General features: G+C 62.0%; 2 protein-coding genes across 8 annotated transcripts; one reads left to right on the forward strand and one right to left on the reverse strand.

Annotated features, from left to right (window-relative positions):
* Window positions 1-792: 792 nt before the first annotated feature.
* Window positions 793-8,359, reverse strand: ANKRD65 (ankyrin repeat domain 65). Of its 7 annotated transcripts, none has more exons than XM_059896528.1 (7): window positions 7,377-7,495; window positions 5,671-5,870; window positions 5,427-5,566; window positions 4,969-5,093; window positions 3,454-3,674; window positions 2,735-3,269; window positions 793-2,356 (listed from the first exon to the last, which is right to left on the reverse strand). In XM_059896528.1, exons 5-7 carry the CDS (start codon window positions 3,672-3,674, stop codon window positions 1,949-1,951), a joined length of 1,164 nt encoding a protein of 387 aa, XP_059752511.1. In that variant the 5' UTR covers window positions 4,969-5,093; window positions 5,427-5,566; window positions 5,671-5,870; window positions 7,377-7,495; the 3' UTR covers window positions 793-1,948. The 7 variants fall into 7 exon arrangements, with proteins under 7 accessions (XP_059752511.1, XP_059752340.1, XP_059752424.1 ...); XM_059896357.1 differs by lacking the exon at window positions 5,427-5,566 and adding an exon at window positions 6,940-7,015; XM_059896441.1 differs by lacking the exons at window positions 5,427-5,566; window positions 7,377-7,495 and adding an exon at window positions 8,241-8,359.
* On the forward strand, window positions 7,125-10,246 carry TMEM88B (transmembrane protein 88B). Its single transcript, XM_059896804.1, has 2 exons — window positions 7,125-7,400; window positions 8,374-10,246. Exons 1-2 carry the CDS (start codon window positions 7,125-7,127, stop codon window positions 8,596-8,598), a joined length of 501 nt encoding a protein of 166 aa, XP_059752787.1. The 3' UTR covers window positions 8,599-10,246.
* Window positions 10,247-10,887: the final 641 nt, after the last annotated feature.

Genomic DNA, 10,887 nt, shown 5'->3' on the forward strand with positions numbered 1-10,887 from the left:
GGTGTGCTCTGAGGTCGAGCCCGCAGGCTGTGCTGGAGGCTGGCTGGAGGTCCATCCTGCAGCTTTAAAAACCACCCCGGGACTTCCCTGGTGGTCCAGTGGTTCACACTCCACGCTTCCACTGCAGAGGACTCGGGTTTGATCCCTGGTTGGGGAACTAAGATCCCGCAGGTCCCACAGGCCACTCGGCGCGCCCAAAAGAAAACAAAAACAAAACAAAAAAAACCCACCTTTACTCTGAGGACTCCAGAGATGTCACTCCAGGCCTCAACTTTGCCCCATTCTCGTCTCCTGTGCATCTGCTCTCCCACCGCCCCTCCACCTCGGGCCCAGGCCCCGCCAGGAGTCATCGTTATGTCTCCCTTTCCCTGCCCCTCCCCACATCCAGCCATCAGCAAGTCCAGAGGGCTGTGCCCACAGAGCCGTCCCAATTCTGCCTGTCTCTCCCGCCGCCACCATCTCACTGGCCTCCTGGGTTTCCTTTCCTAGTTTCAGTCCACTCTGCACTTGCAGGCCCCGTGAGCCAAAAGACCGTGTCACGTGAGCTCACGTTCCCCAAAGGCTTCCGTCGTCTTGGGGGTAAAATCCAAGTGCTCCCAGGGTCCCCGGACAGAGGCGCTGATTTAGCAAGACGGCTCTCACTTTCAAAAGATGAAATCTGTCCTCTAAAGCTGTTCTTCCAGAAAAATCTTATAAGGACATTGATTTTCTATGAGGATGCAGGTGTGGACAATCAGAGACAACTGTCACTCTGTATCTGTTGTACTACAGGATTTTTAATTTACAGAGATGGCTGAGTGATGACAGGGAGAGGTTAAAGCTATTGAAAGCAGGTTTTTGTTTTTGTTTTTTTGGCTGTGTTGGGTCTTCGTTGCTGCGCACGGTGGCTTTCTCTAGTTGTGGCGAGTGGGGCCTGCTTTTCATTGCGGTGCACGGGCCTCTCATTGCGGTAGCTTCTCTTGTTGCAGAGCATGGGCTCTAGGCACGTGGGTTCAGTAGTTGTGGCGCACGGGCTTCAGCAGTTGTGGCTTGCAGGCTCTAGAGCGCAGCCTCAATAGTTGTGGCGCATGGGCTTAGTTGCTCCGCAGCATGTGGGATCTTCCTGGACCAGGGCTCAAAGCTGTGTCCCCTGCACTGGCAGGCGGATTCCTAACCACTGCGCCACCAGGGAAGCCCCTGAAAGCAGATTTTTATGCCTTACATTTCCTGAGGGGAGGGCACACCACGCCCCACAGGGACACAGGCAGAAGCAGCAGTGTCGATCGGGAGGCAAGAGCAGGGGCCCGGGGAAGGCTCAGGCCTTTATTGGGGTTCCTGCGGAAAAGGCAGGGCAGGGCAGGGCAGGGAAACAGTTTCTGATTGGTTTGTTTGATAATCCAGTGGGCCTTGGTGCACAGAGGCAGGCCTGGCCCTGGATGACTTCAGGCAGAGGGATGTCAGCTGGGCATGTGAGAGAAGGCAGCCGTTCAGGGCGTGGGTAGGGACGGCAGGGGAGAGGAGGACAACTGGCCGTTCGTTTGGCCCTGTCATTAGTGAGTGGGTGCCAAGAGACAAATACTGAATCTAAGGAAACACAGTAAGAGTGCCAGTGTGCCCGGGGGGAGCACCGAGGCTGACACCCCAATGGGGGACGGACAAACGGGAGCCCATCGGGTTTTGGTCAGTTCTGTGGCCACGACTCAGTCTCTCCGCCAAAGAGCGTGCACAGGGCTGGAGCTGCAGGGCTGACGTGGCCCTGGGAGTCTGGAATGGTTCCAGGTCAGCCCCACGCTTCTTGCTGGGTCTCCAGCCACTGCTTCCTTCTCCTCCAGGGACCTCTGGGGTGTTCTCCCGTGCACCCTGGCAGGTGGCCTCAGACCAGCGGAGAGGAGCCTGCGTGCCCTGAAGGCCGTGGGAGCCTGGAGCCTTTGGTCCTGCTCTGGCCCTGCAGCCCTGGGGCCCTGTGCCCCTAGGGCTCCTCCTGCTCTCCACAGACGGCAGGCCCCAGGTCCTGGGCCACCTCCCCGCACTGCGTCCCCCGGGTGGGGCTGGCCCCTCGGCTCAGCAAAAGCTCCGCGGTGGAGCCGTGGCCGCGCTCCACGGCAAGATGCAGGGGGGTCATGTGGAGCCAGCCAGCGGCGTCGACCTTCGCACCCCTGGCCAGGAGGTGGCCGGCGACCTCCATGTGGCCTCCCCGGGCAGCGTGGTGCAGGGGGGTGAGGCCCAATGTGTCCCGAGCGTCCACCTCCGCTCCCCAGGCGGCCAGCAGTTGGACGGCGAGCAGATGTCCACCAGCAGCAGCCCTGTGGAGTGCAGAGCGGCCGTGCCTGTCCTTGAGGCTTGGGTCGGCCCCGTGCTCAAGCAGCATCTCCATGTCCTAGAAGAGAAGGGGGCAGGGGCAGGGCTGGCCTGGGCGGGCCACACAGTGCTCAGCTGCCCTCAGCGCCCCCTTTCTCCACGCTGCTTCCTTATTTGGTGCCGCCTATGGCACCTGCTGGGGCTCTGCTTGGAGACCCCACTTGCCCCCTAATGGTCCTGAGCCACCTGTGGCCCCTCTGCAGCGCCCAGGGCCTGGCTGGACTCAGGCCCGCGGCCGGTGCCCAATAAATATTTGGTGCTGCCGGCCCAGCGCCCTCCCTGGGCTTCCAAGAGCTGGTTACCAAGGGGAGTGACGTCAGGGCGGCACTCAGGGCCCTGGTGCCCGGCCCCTCCCCACCACCCACACGATCACTCCGGGGGCCGGGCCGAGATGTACCTGCCGGCGGCCCAGGTCGGCCGCGACACCCAGCGCCGTGGCCCCCACGCCGTCCCGGGTGTCCACCCGCGCCCCGTGCGTCAGGAGGAGGCGCAGCGCTGCCGACTGCCCGGCCGCGGCCGCCACGAGCAGGGCGCCGTCCAGGCCCGCGCCGCCGCCCGCCGCCAGCAGCTCGAGCACCGGCAGCCGGCCGCCCGCGGCCGCCCAGTGCGCCGCCGTCCAACCGCGCGCGTCCGCCGCTGCGGAGCCCGGGCCCGGTGCGTCCAGCAGGCGCCTGGCCAGCAGCGTGCGGCCCAGCGCGGCGGCCCAGTGCAGCGGCGTGAGGCCGGCCTCGCAGCACGCGTTCGCCGACGCCCCGCGCCGTAGGAGCAGCTCGGCCGCCTGCGAGGGCCCATGCCAGGCGGCCTCGTGCAGCGGCGTGCGCCCCGCGCGGTCTGCGGCTACGGCCCGGCCCCCGCGCTGCAGCAGGAGACGCACCAGCAGCACGTGGCCGCGCAGCACGGCCAGATGCAGCGGGGTCCTGCCCGCGCGGTCCCTGCGGGGCGGGGAGGGCGGCATGGGCGAGGGCAGGGGCACGGGGAAGAGACCTGCTACCTTTGCCCAGGAGGGAACCCTCTCCACCCCGCAAGGGACAGCTGCCTCCGTCTCCCACTGAAGGGACACCAGCCACCACCCCTACCCCCACCCCCGTGGAGTACCGGTCCTGCCCCTGGGCTCACCTCTCCTCCACACTGGCCCCTTGCCGCAGCAGCTGAGTCACCAGGCCCACGTGACCCTTCCACACGGCCTGCAGCAGGCGCCCCCAGGCCTGTGGGGCGCTGGGCCCCTCTGTCCCAGCTCCTGGGGCCTCCTCGGAGCCCAGCTCCAACCACCGCAGTTCCTGCTCTGCCCCTGCCTCTGTCAGGTCCTGCTTCCGAGGCTCAGAGACCCTAGAGTCCATCTGGAAAGAACAGGAATCCAGCATGGATGCTGGAGGCCCAGGCTGGATCCAGCCCACTGTCCCCAGGCCGACAAGGACCCCCTTATCTCCCCAGGGGAACCTGGCTACCACTTAGCCTTCTGACGGCCTTGGCTCTCAGCTACCCCCAAAGCGAGCCCACCCAGGGGCTCTGTCCTCCGGCTGGGGGTCCTCTACATGCCGTCCCGGCCCAGCCACAGCATGGTGGCCCTTTCATGAAACTCCCCCTGAAGTCACAGCGGTGGGGTATCTGCTCCCAGAAGGTGGAAGGCTGGAGCTGCAGTTGTGCGGTGGCGGTGGGGCCTCCCGGGGGCCGGGCTAAGGGCCAGTTCTCCACTTGTTTACCCAGCAACTTAAGGGGAGGCCCTGCCTGCGGGCCACAGCCCCTGTCCCAGCAGCCGTCAGCACCTGCCAACTGCCAGGGCCTCTGGCTTGTCCTCCCTCCCGGGAGACAAAGACCAGGCAGGCAGGAACTTGCCCGTGGACCACAGCTCCTCAAGGAGCACAGCCTTTGATGTGCCACGACTCGGCCCCAGGAGACACCCACACACCTTCCCCCGGGTCCTCCGGGTCCCCCCCTCGAGCCCTTCCCGCCAGCCCCACTCCTGTCCCTGCTGGCCAAGACCAGGCTGGGTGGTGGGCAGGGTGAGGTGGGACCCTTTCCCCCCACCCAGATGCTGCGTGAGGACAGAAGATTCTCCAGGGACACCAGACAGGCAGCCTGGACCAAGGGGTGGGATAGGAAGCCCCCTGAGAGGAGACTGAGGCAGGTCTCCAGGGGCTGTGAAGGGGCAGAGCCCCAGGCAGTTGAAGGAGGGAGCCAGGCAGAGGGAGGACTGTTAGGAGACGGGCTACATCTGGACGGTGGACGTGGTGCTGCAGGAAGCCCTCAGTAAGGCCTCCAGGTTGGTCACCTTGGTTCTGGGGCCCTGGGGCAGGGTGGGCCAGGGTGGGTGGCAGGCCCTGAAGGTGCCTTCCCATCCCCCAATCCCTGGGTGAGGCCACCCGTCCAGAGCCCAGACGGGAGAAGGAAGTGGGGCGGCTTCTGCAGCCTTGTCCCTCCAGCCGCCTCTCATGACCGCTCACCAAGAGGCAGCACGGCTTTGGGGTGGTGCCTCCCACCCCAGCCCCTCCCGAGCTTCCAGAGACGGACGAGGTTTCCTCAGGGCCCTGCCCTCCAGAGAGGGCAGCCCTTCCAGGTGCCGGATCCAAAGGGTGGGTCTCCAGGCAAGGGGCTGAGAGGCCCCGTCCCACTCCCAAGCCACACAGATCCTACCCCGTAAGCCACGGTCACTCCTCTTCTAGAATGAGAGCTTCGTGAGAGCACGTCACACAGGCTGGCAGATTCGTCCCGTAAGGAGCAAGGTGTTCTGGGTGGACGCAGACAGTTTACTGGTTAAGCTGCCGGCAAAAGCCAGAAAAGCAAGGGTGTCAGCCCTCTGCACCCTGTCCCCGCAGGATGACCCAGGAAGACGCTGAAAGGAGCAGGGCCAGATGACAGGGGCGCAAGGACACGGGGTGGGAGGGGCCCCCTGTTGCTGAGGAGCAACCTCTGTGCTGCAGCCGCGCCCTGGGGGCCCCGTGCACCGTCCTGTCCCTCATCAGAGCCAAGGAAGCTAGAAACTGCCTCCTGGTGGCCTCCCCACAGGCAGAAGGCAGTGAGACTGGGCCGTGGGGCCTGTCCCCCCCCACCGGCTTCTGCCATGGCCTGGGCACTGCAGCTTGCTCAGTGACCTGCAAAGAGCTGTCCCGCTACAGGCAGAGGCTTCTGTTGGCCTCCCTCCGCGTTGAATCCACAGGCGTCCGTCGTGCCTGGCGCACAGCGGGAGCTCAACGGAGTGCTTGTTGAATGAGTGAATGAATGAGTGGAGGACCTGGGGGAGAGGGTGGGGCTTAGAAAGGAGATGAGTCCAATACCCTTGCTGTCTGAACTCTCTTTTTTACCCCAACTTCACTATCAGAATAAATAAACAGCTACCGTGAGATCTTCACACGCGTGCGCCAGTGCAAGCAGTTCAATTGCACGTGTGCTGGGCAGCAGGGCTTGGCGTGTGTTGCAGGGGGCCTCAGCAGCTGTCCTGGCCGGCGTGTCTCCACCCGCGTCCCTTGAACAAGCTGTGCATGTCGCTGTCATCGAGCTCCCTACGTGTCTGAAGGGTGCTGGTGAGCTTGAGAGGCCTGAAAAACATTAGAAGAAAAGTTGGAAGGGATGAGGCGGACTGTAGGGGGAGGGAAAGAGAAACATTCGCATCTGGTGCCACCCGGCCTCCTTCATCCAGCTCCCAGACAACCTACTCAGTGGTTTAAGTGTCAGCTAGTTATGTCAGTGGTGTTTATTTATTTATTATTATTATTTTTCAAATAATTTTATTTATTTATTTATTTTGGCTGTGCCGGGCAGCATGTGGGATCTTTAGTTGAAGCATGAAGGCTTCTTAGTTGCAGCATGTGAACTCTTAGTTGTGGCATGCATGCAGGAGCTAGTTCCCCGACCAGGGATCAAACCCAGGCCCCCTGCATTGGGAGCACAGAGGCTTACCCACTGGACCACCAGGGAAGTCCCTGTAAGTGGTGTTTAAAACACTGTATGTCGTGCACAGAAACCCCGGGAGGCTGTTAGGTGCTAAGAGTATTTTGGTAATATTTGGAGAAATTAGTTGGGGTTTTCGGAGGGGCTGGGAATGCTTCCCCCCCTTACTTGAAATCACAGAATACGCGCTCCCCCTGTTTTCAGGATGGATTGGATTCTGACACAAAGGATGCCTGTAATGGTAGCTGCCATTATTGAGTGCCTACTGTGTGCTGAGTCCCACATTAAGCATTTCACATACATTATCCACGTGCCCTCTCAACAGCCCTGCAGTGTGGGCACCCAGCATCTTCTGGGGCTGTTCTGATGCTGAGAGGGGCCAGGTTTGGGGATGAGGGAACCATAGGGGGCTAGGTCAGACGTTGACCTTCCTGTGGCAGCTACGGATGGGGCAGTTGCCAGAGTTGAGACTAATGAAATGAAACCATTGTGTGCATGGTCTGGAAGTGGGGAGAGGGCGGGACCTGGGGGGAGGACGGCCCAGTGCTGAGCTCTCAGGACAGCTGTACAGGCTCTGACCAGAGCACGCCGGGGCTGGCGGGGGAGACTGGGCAGGGCTGGAGCTGTAAGTAACCTGGCAGAGAGAGGGCCAGCCTGGCAGCGAGGACCTGAGGCTCAGGTGTGGCCCTGGAGACTGATGGTCAGGGTTGGACCTACCTGGGCCAGGGTCCTGCCCTCCAGCTGAGTCTACTATCTGGTTGCTGGGGTCTGGGTGGAGGTCTGACCTGGCAACCTAGGGTTAAAAGGTTGCTAATCTGACCTGGGTGGGGGGACAGAGGGTGGGCATCAGTCCTGCCACGTGACCACCGCTGTGAGCCCACCAGGCCCACTGCCAAGAGAGCATGAGTGAGCAGGAGAGGGAGACAGAGGAGGACGAGGGAGGGGGCGCTTCAGACACGGCACCCATGCTGCCCCGAAGGCTTCCTGACCACCAGGCCTCAGACCCGATGTCCCCAGGGTGGGCGGGCCCGGCTGCCCCAGGCCGGGGGATCCTGCAGCTGCCACGTCGGGCCCTGGCTGCGCTCCTGCTCCATCTGCTGCTGCCCGCAGCCGTGTTCCTGCTGCTGCTGCTGCCCGCAGCCACCACTGTGTACCTGGGATTCCTGTGCCACTCGAGGGTGAGCTGAGCAGTCCACGGGCGCGGGGCTGAGGAACTGTCTGGGGTCCTCGGGGAGTGCAGGTCCCTGGAGGCACGTGTGCCCCTCCCTGAAGAGCTCCTTCTCCTGCCAACCCCCCCCACGCCTCCCCACCCGCCACTGGCCACAGCAAAAGAAGGGCTTTTGTTTGCCACCCAAGGGGACGGCTCTCTCCCCTCCCCTGAGGCCTCTCAGCCTTGTACCAGGAGCCGCCAGGGCCTGGACAGCTGGGAAGGGTGGGAAGAGGAGGAAGGTTCCAAGAAGAGAAGAGAAGGATATTGTCAGATTTAAGCAGTCCACAGTCCCCATCCTCCAGCCTCCCCCAACACACTGAAGACCCCTCCTCCCCTGGGATAAGTTTCCCCACGTATGGAAGGGTTTATGGCTTGGTCTGGGATAGGGAGGGTATAGGCAGATGGGCCCCTTTCTGCCCATCTGGGGAAGGGGGGGCCGGGGGAAGGGGGCCGAACGCTGGGCCGCAGTAGACAAGGTGTCGCCAGCTGGCGACACCCCAGGGTAGGGCCTCGGGGTCAGATGCCAACTTAGGAAAGGGCCATGGGAGAGCAGAGAGAGCTATCCTCAAGGGACTCCTACTCGGGCCATTTACCGCCTGGGTCCCCATCTCCCATCCTCGGCTCAGAAATGCCTGGCTCACAGCCAGCCCCAGCCCCCACGACGCCGGCTCTGCCAGACCTCAGGCCCCGCCTCCTCCTCTCCCGGCCCCGCCCCGGTCCCCCTGCTCTCAGGCCCCGCCCCAATCCCTCTACCCCCCCGGCCCCGCCCCGGAATCGAGGCCCCGCCCTCTCCCGGTCCTTTTGTTACCAGGCCCCGCCCCGGTCCATCTGCACCGGCTTCCCCCCGTCCGACTCACACCCGAAGCGGGGCTTAGCTCCTGCCCCATCCACCTGCTGCCAGGCCCTGTCTCGGAACTGAGGCCCCACCGCCCCGCCCTCAGGTCCACCCGGCGCCCCGCCCCGCGTGCCGCGCGCTGCTGTCCGACCGCGGCTCCGCGGCGCTCATCGTGTCGGGCTTCCTCTCGCTGCCTCCGCTGCTGGTACTCGCCTCGGCCGCCCGCGCCCGCCTGGCCCGACGCCTCCGCTCGCTGCTGCCACCCCCGACCTGGAGTCCCGGACCCCGCCGCCACCCCGACGGGGAGGAGCAGCTCTGCGCCTGGGTGTGACCCCAGAGGCCTCTCCAAATCCCGGAGGCCCCCGAACTCCCCCCGTGTCCCCCATCGGTGGCCCCAGGCTGGTGAGCTCAGGGTCTGCGTCCAGGTCCCGGCCGGGAAATCCCGTGCGCGCCGCGCGGCCCCGTGCGCAGTGCTCCGAGGGGCCGCGAGGTGGCACCGGACTCCCCCGGACCGGGACGGCCCTTCCCCACCCTCACCGGCCGCCGCAGTCCCCGCAGCCGCCGAGGGGCTGGGACGCCCCCAGAGAACAGGGAGATGGCTCTCGGAGAAGGGGCGCGTGGCCAGGCTCGGAGAGAGGCGGCCTTCCTGGCTTCTGCCACTGTGGCTGTCCTGGGCTCCTGTGCCCCGACAACGGGCAGTCCCTGCGGGCCCCCTGTCTGGTCCGGCAGCGGCCTCCAGCGAGTCCCAGAGGTGGGGAGACTTCCACGCTCCACGGTTCCAGAACTTCAGTGGCCAGAGCACTAGGGCGTGCAGGGCTCAGCCCGAGACCCGGGTCAGCGTTTAGAGTGAGGGCTCTGTCTGTTCTCTCTGGATAATTTTAAGATCTTTTCCGTCTTTTGCTTTCTGTGCTTTTAAGCATGTTTCTGGTTGTGGCTATGTTCTTATTTATCCCCTTGGTACACACGGTGTGTCCCGTTTCTACAGATTCACATCTTTCGTCAGTTCTGGAGAATTCTCAACCATTATTTCTTCAATTCTGCCTCATTCATTCTACATATTCTTTCTTGGGAAACACCTGTTACGTGAATGCTTCCCATTGTGCTTTTACCATCATGTCAGTTCAGCTTTCTTCTGTGTTTTCCATCTCCTTGTCTCCCAGTGCTGCGTTCTGGGCAATTTCCTCATCTCCCTCTTTGAGTTCACTAAGCACTGGCTGAGTCTAATCTGCTGATTATCACATCCATTTAACTTAAATTATTGTGTCTCCTATCTAAAAGTTATACTACTCACTTCTTATTCAAATCTGATGATTTTGATGATCTCTTGGTGCATGCTCGTGATTTGGATTCCAGCTTTGACTTCTGGAACATTTTACACATAGTTGTTTCTATTTTTTTCTTTTAATTATTTATTTTTTGGCAGTGCCCTGCAGCATGCGACATCTTAGCTCCCCAACCAGGGATCAAACCCTCACCCCTTGCATTGGGAGCATGGAGTCTTAACCGCTGGACCACCAGGGAAGCCCCACACATAGTTATTTTACAGACTGTACCTAACAACTGCACTCCCTTTGCCTTTGGGGGTCTAAATCTGTTATTTGTTGCTTCTGCTGACTCAGTAACAGCATATCGTTTCTTTGAATGTTTGTACTTGTTAAGCATCAGCCCACACCTGTGAACGTTCTGAGGCCACGTCCCTCCACAGAGGATGCCCTTGTGAGGCGTGACCAACCTGGGCCCCCGTTAGGGTCCTGGTTAGTACCCCACTGTGCAGGGCACCCACACTGTGGCCCTGATGCAGTGTGGCTCTCCATCCCTGTGTTCAGGGAATTCTCTGCTTTCCCATTTGTTTCCGTTCATCATCCTGGGTTTCTGTTCCCTAGGCTTCTATCTGTTTATTTATGCACTTCTTTCTAGCGTTTCCTGGAGGGGAGGGGGCTTGGAAGATATCTACTGCCTTGTAAGCCCAGCAGTGTATTAAAAATGTGTTTGTTGTAATTCGTCCAGAATCTAGTAATAGCTGGAAGGCCTTGGAAAGGATCTAGCACACCATGTGGCCAGCAGGGCTCCACCTGTGACCAGGAGGTCAGGGCCCAGATGTGCCCAAGGATCAGCACTCAGGGTTCACTCGTGGCTTGAACAGGGCCCGAAGCGGGGCTGGCTCGGGTCCAGCAGGAGTCCTTGGGGTTTTCCAATTGTCTGTGGCCGGTCAGACGGGAGCCTGGTGGGCTGCCCCGTGCCCGAGGAGAGCTTCCCCGGTCCGAGGCCGCCTTCCTTCCCCTCCTGCCTAGGGTTGGGCAGGCTCTGGCCAGGCGTCAGAGGACTCTCCTGAGGCTCCGCCTGGCCCTGGAGTCATCAAAACAACAGCTGGGCCTGGTGGGGGCGGGGAGGCCACCATGGGGAGCTCAGCTGCTGAGGCCACTGGTTCCTAAGGTGTGTCCTGGCTTCCCAGGCCTGCCCAAGCCCCGCGTGGCCTCCAACTGGCCCCGGGGACAGCCTGCCTCAGCTCCAGCTCTGCCCACCCACTCACAAAAGGAATACTTGTGGGGGGCTGTGGAAGGCTGACAGAGGAGCCTAGGGGTCTGCTTTAGGGGGCCAGCCATCAGGGAGGACGGGAAAG

The sequence above is a fragment of the Balaenoptera ricei genome, chromosome 1 (assembly GCF_028023285.1).
Source record: "Balaenoptera ricei isolate mBalRic1 chromosome 1, mBalRic1.hap2, whole genome shotgun sequence".
In the NCBI taxonomy this organism is placed as follows: Eukaryota; Metazoa; Chordata; class Mammalia; order Artiodactyla; family Balaenopteridae; genus Balaenoptera; species Balaenoptera ricei.